This window comes from Rhinolophus ferrumequinum, chromosome 19 (genome assembly GCF_004115265.2).
Source record: "Rhinolophus ferrumequinum isolate MPI-CBG mRhiFer1 chromosome 19, mRhiFer1_v1.p, whole genome shotgun sequence".
In the NCBI taxonomy this organism is placed as follows: Eukaryota; Metazoa; Chordata; class Mammalia; order Chiroptera; family Rhinolophidae; genus Rhinolophus; species Rhinolophus ferrumequinum.
Genome location: NC_046302.1, coordinates 49,824,046 through 49,838,421, shown reverse-complemented (window position 1 = coordinate 49,838,421; position 14,376 = coordinate 49,824,046). Strand labels below are relative to the sequence as shown.

The 14,376-nt window shown below is 44.4% G+C and overlaps 1 protein-coding gene across 2 annotated transcripts in view; it reads right to left on the bottom strand.

Moving 5' to 3' along the window:
• Window positions 1-2,046: 2,046 nt before the first annotated feature.
• TNFRSF11A (TNF receptor superfamily member 11a) overlaps window positions 2,047-14,376 on the bottom strand; it is a 52,568-nt gene continuing 40,238 nt past the window's right edge. For both annotated transcript variants that reach the window (XM_033135603.1, XM_033135604.1), the window contains exon 10: window positions 2,047-4,626. In XM_033135603.1, the coding sequence (XP_032991494.1) occupies window positions 4,322-4,626 (305 nt within the window). In that variant the 3' untranslated portion in view covers window positions 2,047-4,321. The remainder of the gene's footprint in view (window positions 4,627-14,376) is intronic.

Sequence of the window (14,376 nt, the reverse complement as noted above, 5' to 3'; positions counted from 1 at the left end):
TGGGAAGTGTTCCTTGCATGTCAGTTTTACTAAAGGGGAACGGAAGAAAGAGATGTTAGCTGAGCATGGGTTTTAATCTGGTTCAAGAGAACTGGGGAGAAGCAAGGTGTACACAAAGAGAGAAAATCAGGCTCCCAAGTGTCAGGAGAGAGCATGGCGGACCGGGTCAGTCCTCAGTCACTGAGGCGTCCCTCCCCACTTGGAAGTGGATGCAGTGCTCCCCTTGAAACTCCTGGAGGACACAGCGCTGTGTGCCACGGGAGGCACGTCCTTAGTGGGGGCTGCCGCGAGAGGGGCGGTCCAGCCTTTCCAGCATCTGCGGCCTCCCTGCACCTCTGGGCTTGGCTTCAGTGACATCGCGTGACGTGCTTGTGCTTGCTGTTGGCCCCACCACCGCCCAATGTCAGGTCCCAACCTATTTTTGGCAAAGCCTTTGGTGAGGTTTCAATGTAGTTTGTTCACGGCACAGCCCAGGGGACTCAGGAATTCCATGGATAAGCCCTTCGCGGCGGCCTCGTCTGCTGCCCTAGAGCAGAGCAACGTCCACAGGTTTCCCCAGTCCTCTAGGACGTGCCCAGGCTCCTGAGGACACTCCTGCGATCTTCATCTCCTTTCCCAGAGATACTTAGGGCCCAAGTGTCAAAAGCACTCAATACAAATGATGACTCGCCAATCAAATGTTAGTGCTTTGAACACTTTATGCCCTCTCCAAAAGAGGGCTGTACCACTCATGCCCAGAGCACCCCACAGCTCCCTAGAGCAGATGGCCCGGGGGAGTCAGGTGCCATCAGAGAACGTCAAACAGCAAATATTTCAAAATTATGCCTCTTTCACCAATGACCGCACCTCAGCACAAGCTCATCCTCTTGCCCAGTTCCTAACCCTAGAGTTTGCTCAATCAGCATTAATGGTGAACAGGTCTTTTATCTATTTACATAACAGGGTCCTCTACCCAAAGTATCTCATCAGTTGTCTCCATTTTACGAATATAGTCACTTTTCAATGATTGTGCCAGTGGAATGCAGCAGTACAGTAGAACCAGTTCCCAAATCATGTATATCTGGCTTTGGAAGGAATTTCGATACTTAAATATGTGATGTGTCCCCGGTTGCAGAAATCCACCGTACTCTGCATGCCAGAGAAGGCACCATTGGAGGCTGGGCACCACTCCTGTCCTGCTCCCAGGCGCACAGCTCTTGCCTGCACCATTCTATTCTGAACAATGCCCCCTGGTAGGTAGAAAGGAAAGGCACCACCATTCTTCCCCTCTTTGTATCCACCTGTCACCCAATGTTACTCTGCAACTCTTCCCATCTAGAGGTGGGGGTCTGTTTCTCCACCTCTTGAATCTGGGCTGCCCTTATGACTTGCTTTGGCCAACACAATGTGACAGTGTGTCAGTTTGAGCCTCAGCCTCAAAAACCCTGCCACCACTATGAGAACAAGGCCAGGCTAGACTGCTGGGAGGCTGAGGGACCATTCAGAGAGGGTTCAGTCTAGCCCAGCCAACCCCCAGCCAGCTAGCGTCCAGACTGCACATGGGTGAGCAAGCCCAGCTGGCCTCACCCAGGCCTGAAGAACCAACCAAGCTGAGCCAATCCACAGACTTAGGACAAATAAATGGTAGTTGTTTTAAGCCGCTAAGTTTGGGGTAGTTTGTTACACAGCAAGAGCTTCTCTCTCCCGTCATATGAAGGTTCAAGTACATCACATTCAAACTGCTCTTTAAGCTTACAGGTAGAGAGGTTGATTCTTCCTTCCCCTGGTGGTGGAGTCAAAGATAGGTAGGAACTATTAGACTCCATTTCCCTGCATAAGCAACCTATATTTTAAAGAATTTTTTTTATAAGATCTACAGCAGATATATCATCAAAACAAGCAAGACGTGTTCTGTCCCAACTCTGCTGTCAAGGGGTCTACCAATAAGACACAATATAACCAACATTTAACACCACAGCACACTGTAGAAATCAGAAACAAATCAGGTAACTATTTTACAAAGAGCCCTATTTAAGTAAACCATGAAAAAAATCTTTTATGGTCAAACATACATTTAATAATCTCTTTATCACATTCCCTTCCCCCAAACAATTTCCCATTATTGTCTTCATTTCATTCTGTTTAAATTTGTCACACACATATCTATAATACAGACACAGACTTACAATTGTTATACAGTTCCCATCCTTCGTCTTTGGGTCCATATAGAATTAGTAGGTATCAGTGTGGGAAAGAATACTACCTTTTTCTGAAAGTAGATTTTTATGTATTTGTTTAGCACCCTTTATTTAAGGAGCTTTATTTACCATTCACTGTAGTATCCTTCTGTTATCTCCAGGTAAGGAGAGTGTCAAAAATTATTATTAGTGCCTTTTTATAGGAAGAAAAACAAAAGCACAGAAAAGTAAAGTAGTATCAGTGAGGTGATGACAGTCACAGTAGAAACTTGGGTTTTCAGCTCAGCATTTTATGCTTTATGAACTATACTTTAATATATTCCATACTAAAAAGTATCATGGCTTCTTCCATTTTTATAACATCTCTCTTTGGAAGGATATTAACTAAAAGGGCAGAAGAGGCAGTAAATTCCCACCAACTGATCCTCCTGGCAATGCAAGTTATTTCTTGCCATTTTTTTATGTCAGCTAAGGAGTCCCATAAGTTATAAAGCCACCCTCTGCTTCTCCATTAAAAATTACAATTGACTGCTACTGTTCCAGCATTTCCAAGAGAACTGCAACCCGTGAGGAGAAACCAGTGACCAGTGGTCATTCCCTTCAGCTGGGCATTTGTGGCCACCAAAGTGTAGACACTGACCCTACTAGCACGGCCACCAGATCTGCAAAATTAGTTTTAGGTGTTTTAACTTTTCTCTAGTATTTGAGGAGAACAAATGCTCACTGACGACAAATATGGAACAATCCAGGTAATTCGTTTCAATCTGACTCATAGCATATGTTTCCTCACAAGAAGACTGATGCTAAGAGAAAAGCACTTTTTTGATAAATTTCCTTCAATTTACAATCCGAGGACTTGGTGTTTAATTTAAATGCACTGGAAACTAGTCGGAATGTTTTCTTCTTCTACAAGGCTAAATTACAGATGCACAATTATTTTAGGAACAAACTAGGGCCTCTTGCCTAAACACATTTATGCCATTCTTATCTAGAGAGAGAAAATGCATGCTAACACTTCAACTTTATTCTTTCTTTCTTGGACTTTCCTGTCACCTTCTTTTCACTCAGTGTGCAGGCTATTCCTGTGCCCTATTCATTTTCATCTTTTCCAGAGAGACATCAAGAAAAAGAAGGCCAAGCTGTAGCAACCTTCCTTTTTTAGAGACTCGGTTCCTAAAGGATCTGATTGCCTCCGCTGGAGTGGTAAATAAATTCACCGCAGGGCTGAACATCTGCGGAGGGTGTGGGAAGAAGGACCTACACAGCCACTGAGTGCAGCCGAACGATGGACAAAAACGTAAAAACACTCCGAGAGGAAACGGGGCTTTCCCTCTTTCCGAAAAATGGGAACACAGAAAATTCTCAAAAACGAAAAGTCCCCCCATTTGTTCCCCGAGCCTCTCTCCAGGCTTCACATTTCTAGCTTTTTTCCCCAAAAGTGCTTAGTACAGACAACCCCCCCCCCACCCATCACCAAAACACAGGCACCTATTTGTGAGAAGGGGTACAAAAGAAAATTTGTAAAGAAGACCATCACCCTAAGGAGAATTCAAAAAAATCCTTAAATAGTCAAAAAGGTCGGGGGCGGGAGGGGAGTATCAATAAAAATAGTATGAGAGAAAGTGACATACAAATACAGGGGGAAACAATAACAGATCCAAATAGAACAGGACCGTCATAAAAACAGATGTCATAAAGAGACAAACTACTGAAGAAATGATAATGGAAGGTGAGAGGGAAGGGAGAAAAATCATCAAAGGGAGTAAAAAGTGGAACCAAAGACAGCAACGTGTACCTGAGTTATTCGTTGATATGTGACTGAATATCAGTAAGCGGTACGTTTTTTAAAAGTCCCCGATTCTATGAAGAGCAGGATGGGAAGAGAATGTCAGTAATTGGACGCAGATGTACCCAATGGAGAGGAAGGTGTAAAGGTGCAGATCAGGGCCGCCGCCCGGCCCTCGGCCCCGGCCCCGCCCCCGGCCCCGGCCCCGCCCCCCGCCCAGGTGCAGGTGCGCGCGGCCAGCGCCGCCAGGTAGGGCCTTGCGGGAGCAGAGGGCGGGCTGATGGCCCGGAGTTCGCGGCCTGTCCGGTGGCAGCGCGGCCCCGAGGCGCGTCGAGAGCCGCAGAGGGTCCCTGCGCTCTCAGCGCTGCGCCCCGGGCGCACGGGCCTCGGCCTCCCCCTGCTCCTGCACCGGCCGCGAGGCCTTGTCCGGTTCGGGGATGCCGCACGTGTCCGGGAAGCGCGGCCCGAGGCCCGCGAACGACTCGCAGCACGGCGGGCTCTCCTCCTGCACCGGGCGGCCCACCGGCTCCCCCGCGCCGCTGCCCGGCCCCGCCGGGCCCTCCTGGGAGTTCTGACTGACGTAGACCACGATGATGTCGCCCTTGAAATTCATCACCTGCCCGCTGGAAATAAACGTGGAGTTACTGTTTCCAGTCACATTTCCTACAGGGGAGAGGAAGAGAGAACACGCAGAGGGTGAGTCATCGATTCGTGGTAAGAACTGGGTCTTGTGAGAGGAAAGTTTCCCCATGAATCCAGGGGCGATGGTGCTTGGACAAGCCCCCTAACATGCATCGCGCACGCCCAGTTGTTCCTTCATTCGTCCTCTTACCAGGAGGGAGAGGGAAAGAAGAGAAAACGAGAGCAAGATAGAAGGGAGCAGACAAAAGAAAAGACAAGGAAGACGATGGGCCATGCTCGAATTTTGTGTTTGCTACACTGGACTCGGGGAATACTGGCAGGAGCACACCTGGATTGCAGACTGTAGACAAGATTCAGATGCTACAAAAGCGTGTCAGGGGGTGAGGGGGTCGCGTGTGATCCATATGCAGCAAACAGCCAATGACCCAGCTACGGTCAAACGTATCAGGACCGGAAACGTAGGCTGGAGGGAAGATTGTTGCTTGAGAGGAAGACCCTGGAACCCCCCTCAGCCCAACCTCCTGTGTGACCAGACTCACAACTGAGGCCTCCATCACCCGGGGCCTGTAGCCTCCCACCTTCCTTGGGGGTCCCTAAGAGCTCAGCCCTGGAGGGTCTTGCCCTCCCCTCCCCCATCAGTATTTAGTGAATGTTAATCAATTTCCTTAACATTTTTTTAAACTCCTTAAAAAAAGAGTCAGAAGACTAAAATGAAAAAACAAATCAGTCCTATAAATCACTCTTTCCTTCTGAACCCTGAGGGGTGTTTTGTCCCTAGGGGTTCTATTATCACTACTCTGTGGGTGACTAGATTTTAGCCAGTCTTTAATTAATGGGTCTTTTGAAAAACAAACAGGAGGTTCAACAAATGTTAGGAAAGCAGCTACCTCTTATCATTCTTCTATTTTAAAGACTGATGCTGTCGAAATATCCCAGGTGAAAATTGAAAATAAGTGCCACAAACCAAGCAGATACAGAAATGTCCTCAGCACTCAAGCATCACAAACAGAACCTTTTAGTCTAACCAGGGGAGGTGAACATCTAAATGGTTCCTCGCTGTGAATTCCCTTGACATTTTCCTTCTCTATTGTGACAAAGCTTAATCATAATTTAGACAAATAAAATTGTTTCTGTCACTATTCCACATGAAGAGATTTTCTCCAAAATTGGAAGGCATGTTGTGGATGGTCTGACTAAAATACCAACAGCATACAGGAAATTCCTTTGGGGATCCTTCTCTCCACCCACAAGGTACCTGCAGAGAATCCTGGATTGAGGCACAGCGGTCCATGAAAACAGGGATTTCAATTGTGAGCAACAAATCAAAAGTCACATGGGAAAATTTGTGACTCATGCTATTTCTCCCTTAGGCAGTCGTATGGGGTTTTATTCCAAGATGAGTAGTGGGGGGCATTTATTTGCTAAGCCCCCTCCCCCCCCCCCCGCCAAGCAACATAGGGGAGGCCAGCTAGTATTTCCATTCACTAACTAGCCAGATTGACCCACGTTCTCCATTCCCTCTAAAATATAGCAACAGGTGCTAGAACATACAGTGAACTGTAAGCTAGGGGTCTGCTCGCTAGTATCTCTGCCTTTCTGCTCCCACCAGTTACCAAGTTAGTTCTCAAGTCTGTTTGTGCCAGTTTAACTCATTAGGAAATCTAATTAAAAGTGAGTCGCTAAACACAAAAGAATGTATCAACAAACGGCTGAATTGGTGTGATGGTGTGGGCAAGACAACTGCTGAAAAGAGAAAAGAAAACCAAAAAAAACATTAAAGGTCCAGAAGGATTTTGCACTCAGATTTCTTTTGCTAATGTCTGTAACTTCTCTTTCCACACTAAAGAAATAGAAACAGAATTAAGATGGCATAGTTTATGTAAAAAAAGGCTCAGGAAACTATAATCAGCCAATATATATGGCTCTATACTATTAATAAAAAAATCATCAGTGTGTGAACGTAAGCTGTGTGTTTTAAGTTAAAACAGATGTTGAAGATATGAACTTCTAAATGACGTTTTCAGACAACTCAGCAACTAGTGATCAAAGGCGGATACAGGGCTTCTACTGTAGCAACAGGAAAATGAGTAAGCGACATAACACAAGTCCTCTTGGTTGAGAGATCACTAAATAATTAACAGAAAAAGTCAAAGTGAGAAACCAAAAACAGTATGTATGTACCACAAACATTCTATTCTAATTTAAAATATAGCATGTTTAATTGGGGGGATCACTAACCACCATACTGTACACCTGAAACTAATATAAAATAATATGGAATGTCAACTATAATTAAAAAAAAAGAAAAAAAATATATATAGTCACGGGATGTAAAGTACAGCATAGGGAAGATAGTCAATGGTACTGTAATAGCTACGTACGATGTCAGAGGAATAGTAGACTTGTAGACTTGAGGGGGGTTATCACTTTGTGAGGGGTATAAATGTCTAATCACTGTGTTGTTTTGAACACCTGAAACTAATAAAAAATGTTAAAAAATAAAAATAAATAAAATATAGCCTGTTTAATAAAATCAGTCATTTTAAGTTTCTTAGAAGTACAATGTTCTCAGTACAGTTCCTCTACTTTTTCATTATTACATCATTGACTGCTGGTTCTTCAATACAATGTGGAACGACACAGAGGACATCCATAGCCACTGTGTGATTGATGTACAGTTTTGAATTTAATCTCACCGCTTCATCATCCAGTTCATATGGAGATTTATCTGTTTATGTCATGGTATATGTGATTTCTCCATTATTTAATTTTATTTTTTAACAAATCATCATCATGAATCTACTGTTGTTTACTTTCTTCTGTGTCCGAATCTTCAGTTTGTCTGAATTCAGGTAAAAAAAAAAAAACACCATGTTTTTTCATCATCTTGCACATCGAGACTGTGTTAAATTTTTCACCTTAAGAATTTCATTCCATGCCATTGCCTCATGGCAAACAGTATCTTTGATCACTCCTATAGGATCTATATTCTTTTCTTTTTTAGCCCAAATGGAACTCAAACTCTTTTGCCTAAGAGAAATAGTTAAACATTTTAGAATCCTTTGAGTCATAGATTTGATCAAGAATATTACTTTTGGGGTGGGGGCACTGTGGGGGGAGGACAAAAACAAGGTCTTTAAATTCCTGACCATTAGGATAGAAAGGAAAGTTCCCCAGAAAGAGCAAGATTCTCAAACAATTATTCTTGACGTGTTTCTTTATCGAAGGTACAAAAACAACCTTTGATCAAGTCTAACTAAGTCCATTTCATCCACGCTGACTTTTATGAGAGTAACTGGTACAATTACTTTAGTAAACTGGTACAAACTAAATTTCTTTAAAAAGTTCTGATTTGCCGGTAACAGTAAGTGACAGCAGAGCCATCTTCACGGGTGTGTGACCTGTGCGGTCACACGGGAACCTGTGCTGAGAAGGGCCCCCCACACTTGGTTTAACACTCTTCTCTCATCATCTTGAAATTCTTACTCATTTTTGCACAAGGGGCCTCATATTTTCACTTTCCACCGGGCTCTGGAAACAATGTAGCCAGTCCCCAGGGGGACTATGCAGGCAGCTCCGAGGGGTATTTCTCTGGGTCCCCCTTCCCCCCACTGGTGCTCCAATTTAGCATCGCTCTTTTTGGAGGCAACATATTGTAATTTGGACACGTTTCCATATTGCAGAATTGTTTGCCCATCTGATTTTCTCTATTGATAAGGAACTAAATATCTGGTAAAACACTGAGTTGCAGAAGCTATCGACCAGTGCTCTTAAAATACAGATCCTATGATATGTTTCCCTGATGTCCCAGCCACCTATCCTTGCTGTAAAACTTTCAACACCAACTTTCTGACACAGAACTGAGGCCTGTTCCTTTGAGGACAGGTCAGCTGTATCGATTATACCTTTAATGCTTTGCCAACAATCTCTAGTTTGGGTTTCTTTAAAGTGGAATGAGAACTAAGTCACTTGCCAAGCAGTCTATGTGCAGGATGCTGCTAGAGCTTTAGCCCTTCTGTCCTTCACTGTCGTCTCACGCTCCTCAACCTCCATGGCAAACGTTTTCAGCAACTCATTTTTTGAAATGTCCTGACGTATGGAACAGTTTTCATGAAAACCATTCTCATGCTCATCCACCTCATTTTTTTTTACCAGTTAATGTAACAGTTAGCGTTTTGAATCACAACAGGATCTGTTCATACTCTCAGGATTGACTCTTTAGGAAGCATGGCCGGGTAGGAGCAGAAGGGCCTGGGTATTCTACAGTGACCCACTGACCCATAAGTTGTGAGTAATCAGTGCGCTATGGGCTTCAGTCAGCTTACTTTGCAGAAGGAAACGAGAGTGTGGGCCAATCTATGGGTTAGACGGAGACACTGGACTGAGCGGACACCCAGTACAGTCATAATAGTAAGAGAAACAACACCTCAAACCAGAATTCACCAAGTGCTTTTTCCATGCGAGGCTGGCTGCACTGTAAACACCAGCTCGTAGGTACTTTGCATGTGATTGATTATTCCAGGTTTGCTGCTTTTTCCTACTCTCCTGACTGATACTGCTTCAAGGATGAAAACGAATAGCCTTCTTTTTGCATGGCTTGTCATAACGCAACTCACCTGCAAGTAATCTAATGACATCGATGTCATCCTGGCGTTTCAGTGTCTGAAGAGCAGAGACAGGAAGGTGAGAAATGGGGGGGGGGGGACAGAGTACAGGAAGGAGAGTGCAGTGGTCTGAAAGCTCTCTGGTCTTGTCCCAGCACAGCCCCCACTAGCCATGGAATTCGGGACAAACCACCTAACAACTCTCCAGACCTCTGTCTGCTCATTTATGAAATAAGCATCAATTTTCAAGACTTGTAGCCTGGCAGGGTGCAGCTGGCATACGATAAATGTTAAATGACTGAATCAATGAATGCACGAACACCCGGCAGGACGGCATGAGGGTCAAATGAGACAATGGACCTGAAAATGCTTGGGAGAGAGCCAAGTCCTAATCACAGGTGCGATGATAGCATCACTGCTCCAGGATGTAGTGTTAGTGCTTGCGGAACCCCCAAGGAAGCGGAGATTTGGGAAACATACTGACCAGCGATGCTCTCTTTCTAGTCTCATCTTGTTGGAGCATCTTAACGTGTCCTGAAGACCGAAAGGGCACTTTCCTATAGACGTCTAACCAATTTTTGTTTTCTTGCTAGCGTACTCCATCATTCTGACTGTCTCTGGTTTGAACACTCATCTGTATAATTCTGCACTAAATCCCATGGTCTCATGTCTTATCATGCAAGTCAACTGTGCATTGCAGCCGACTGTAGCCCAAGAATAGATCAAGGTTTAGAACGAACAATATCCTTATCCTGTAATATCCCGCTGTCCTGAATTGTCCTTGCTTAAAAGCAATAATTCCTTAACATTTGCTGTCTACCTTTCAGAAAAGAAAGGTTGCACAGGGTCATGCAAGCTGACCTGAGAGGGCCCATCAGTAGGTCACTGCGTCAGAGAGCCGCATGACCGATGGGTGCTGCAGGGCCTCTGGTTCAGTGTGGTTGCCGTGGTTTCTGCAGTTGATGCATGCCCCCAAAGGGGTAACTCTTGCCATTGAGTGCCAAGAAAGTTCTGCTGTTAGGTGGGACCCCTCCCCTGTTAGTAGCTGGTAAGGGGGGGGATATGAAAAAGGAAGGATGGTATGGACGAGGCTTATCCAAGGTGCTTTAAAAAGGCCTGAGGCATTTAGTCCATGCGCCTCTAGGAATACAAGCAAAGCAAGCACCCCTCACTCCCATCTTCCTTACTTTCCTCAGCTGCCTTTCTGACAGCTTTCTCCTGCAAGGCTGCCCCTGGCATTTATTTTAACTTTATTTCACTTGCAAAAAATGATAGGGTTGGAAGCATGTAAAAGAACGAGCTTTCCTCACAAAAAGAATCTGTGCTAGTGAAAACAGTCACTTCCTGAGACGAGTGGCAGATGAGGGGACTCATAGACTAAAGGTAGCCATTACCCTTGTGTCCTTTCCCGTGGAACCTTCCGGGCCTGACCGGGGCACTACCCCTTGCTCAGCTAGAGTAGCCAACGCTTCCAAGTCTGTGTCTGCCCATATTCTATGGTGCAGTGAAGATTCTCCGACACACAGTAAACAAATGAAATCAATCCCCACTGGTATTGATTTAAGGGGCGTGCTGCAGTGGTCCCAGCTACAGTGGCAGAGTCAGATAACCAGGATGTCAAAACAGCCTTACTCATCTCTGAACACAAGGCGACTGAGAGAACTGTCTGAGGGCTACCCAAACGTATGATGAGAGCCGGAACGACATGAGAATATTTAGTAAATTAGAAAATGTGAAGAGCTTCTAACATTTAAAATGGGTTCATTGGCTTCACATGAATATTTAATGTGACTAGTTAGAAACATTTGCTAGTTAGAAACATTTTCAGGTAACTGGAGAGAGTTAGAAATTGCATTTAAGTCAACAGAAACAATGACCAAATGAAGTGGCCCATCATGATCAGAGACTTTGCTAAGTCCCTCCTGTACTCGGCGGCTCCATGGAATTTCTATTTCTCGGGCAGAGAGAAGCAGCTTTGTTCAAAGAACGCAATCCCCAACAGAATTTTATGCATTCAAGCAAGGTAAGGCACACTCCTCAAAAGCTTATTATGTTGTTTAAAAGGCATAACGTCTGAATATTAAATCACAAGAACTATATATAGCAAATGACACCACCTAATTGTCATGCAGATATTCTTCCAAGGAAGAGAACTAAAAATACACACAAATATACTCACACTACCCAGACTACATTGGGTGTTTTTGGAATTTCTTAAAAAACTGATTTTATATTTAACCCATATGCGTCTCATGTGATTTTTCTTTTTATGGAAATGCAAACTCTGTTTTAGGCATTGGGAAGAAACGGGGTCTATGATGATAAGGGAAGGGAAGCAGTATTTAATAGTTCCATTCTGAATCATGCTTGAAAATTACTAAGATTGGCTTATGAATGAAACCCTTCCGAAATGAGCCCCATTAGAACAGAGAGAAGGTGAGCAGGATTAAATGAAACAAAGTTAGACAGTGAATGAATTTTTCATGTATTTTGAAATAATGCATTGACTTAGCATCAATGAATGCTGAATATTACTTCCAAATGACCAAATTATAAAATATTTTTAACTGACAGAGTCAATGAGCTAATTCCCGACCATACAATACTTAGCTAAAAGTGAAGCACAAGTTAGTGGATGGCATTTCAACAGGAAAGAGAAGAAAGTTAGAAATAGAGGACTGTCTATTGCTTGGAGGAGAGGAGAAAAAGGGAAGAAAATTGGGGTAGGAAAATCTTTATCTGTCCTTTCAGGGTGGAAATGGAGGGTCAAGATTAGTCACTTCAAAAGAGGATGGGACCCAGGGATGGGAGACTCAGGGTGGGGGAGAGAAGGGGGTCGGGGGGTGCCCTTCACCCTCCAGCGTCCTTGGCTGCTAGGCATCTGCCTTGGCGATCTGTGCCACCTGGGTGGGCCAGCTCACCTTTGCTTCTGTCATCTCTGCCTCCTCTACCCAGGACATCTAGGTCTGCCCAGGACAGCCAGTGGCTGTCCTCCCATCCCAAGCTTGCCCCGCTTCCCTTGGTCCCCAAAACCAAGGGGGACCTTGAGGAAGTGGGAGGCTGAACGTGAGCTAGGGAACAAATGGGGAGCTCCGGTTCCTGTTCCTCTACTTACTGATGACTGGGTGAATGGATGGATGGATGGGTGGATTGATGGATGGATGGATGGATGAAAGAATGAATGAATGAATGAGCTTATAAACACCTATTCTCTTAACATACTGTGACTAAGCCGCCTTGGAAGAGACTAGAAAGATTGGGCATGGCGAAGGTCACAGGAATTCCTAGGATTGCTACAACTGCCTAGAGACGGGTTATTATAAAGGTGTGAGTGAGTCAGGCTCAGGGAGAAAGACTCCAACATGAATGGTGACAAGCTGCCAAGGGCACAGAAGGGGAGAGCGGCCACGAGGCAGCATACCTGCCACCCCTGGTTTAGGAAGCAGCATGTGAGCTGGGACTCGAAGGACAGGAAGAACTGGGCACTCTGGAAAAGGAGACAATATGGACACAGGATGACTCACACTCAGAGAAGCACATGACAGTGCAAAAGTAGGAAAGTGTTAGGTCCCGTTCAAAGGGGCTGACAAAGCCCAAAACTGAGATGGCTGAGTGGGTGAAGAGGAACAACAGGCGACAGGTTAGAGAGAGGCGGGCAGTGGAAGGCCTTGCCCTCGCAAAATTATTGATTCTTTTCGTGTTGTCCAATCCCTGACCTCAGTCCCTACTTGTTTTCCAAGCTTTTCCAAGTCTCCATGGGTCAGTGGACCCTCAACAAAGATTTGATAGGAAAACAAATATGTAGCTGGTTTTCATTAAGAATCACTATGGGAACGGTAAATAAACAATCTCTCCAGCTCAGAAGTGGCTGAACCAACCAAGCGATTTCAGGAGCGAAAAGCAGGTCACTGGCCAACTACAGAAACATTAATTATAAGCAGCTGTTTTTTTTCTTTGACATGAAATACTTTTGTAGACATAGTGAGGATTCTCTAAATGCCAAGCGAAAGGGCTTGCACCTAGGTAACCACCATTATGATTTCAGGATAACAATGTACGATGTAAAAGTTAAGACACGGTTATGTCAAACATAACCAAAAGTATGTTTTCCCCTTTCACTGGTCTTTGCTAATAATTCTCACTATTGTTTAAGAGTTATAACATTGCTAAAATAGCCTTACAGTGGATATTATTTTTAAAGTATTGACTTGCAGAGCTGTTTGAAGGGCCATCACTCTCTTCAAAACGATGCTGGGTGCAAAGAAGGTACTCTTTTCTACTGAGGAAGTGCCCAGTTATTGTCATTTCTCTAGAAACCACTTGGTTTGGTTGGTAGTTTTTAAAACACCCACATACAAAATCCAACACCCAATAAAAAAGGCCATTTCCTTCAAGTCCCAGGAGCACAACAGCTTTTAGGAGATCAACTAAGATTAGGTTCCCCGCTTATCTTTCACCCAAGCTCCAACCTCTTTCACATATTTTATAGATCATAAATTATGACTTTTTTTTTTTGTTTTAAAAGCAATAACGAGAAAGTGCTATTTTGATGAGAAACCAGAAGGCCTGTTCATGTAGAAGTAATTATGGAGAGAACAGCACAGCCTCAAAAACCAGTCTGGCAACTGATTCTCAGGAGAAGACAACTTCGGCCCACGTGCTGGCATGGCAGGCAGACATGCTACGGATGTTTTGCCTGGCTAAGCATCAGACAAGACACAAACGGCAATATAAACTCTTTGCAAATTAACATCACTTACTTGATGACACATTTTTTTTTTTTAAATTTCCTTCCCTCCATGCTTAGATGTTTAGTGCTGGAGAAATAAACGATCATGAAAAACAGACTAGGGCGCTGTTTTAAGTCTTTACGGGAGGGCACAGATCTGGCTTTTGGTTTCATGACACTAAGAAAAAGGGTATCTCCTTAAATGTGGGCAACACTGTTCTTTCAAGAACCGCTGATGATTTGTACACAGTGACGAACGTCACCTTCCTGGTGTCACCAACTGAAAAACCAGTCTGCCTACGGCAGTGGTACCAAGATATGGCCCCTGAGTGTGTACTTCCCCACTCCCCTCAGCACTAAAAAACTAGTGTTCTGCACGTCTCTACAACCAACAGGGAGGAAATTAACCACTAAAAAGAAACCGCACAATACAGCGAA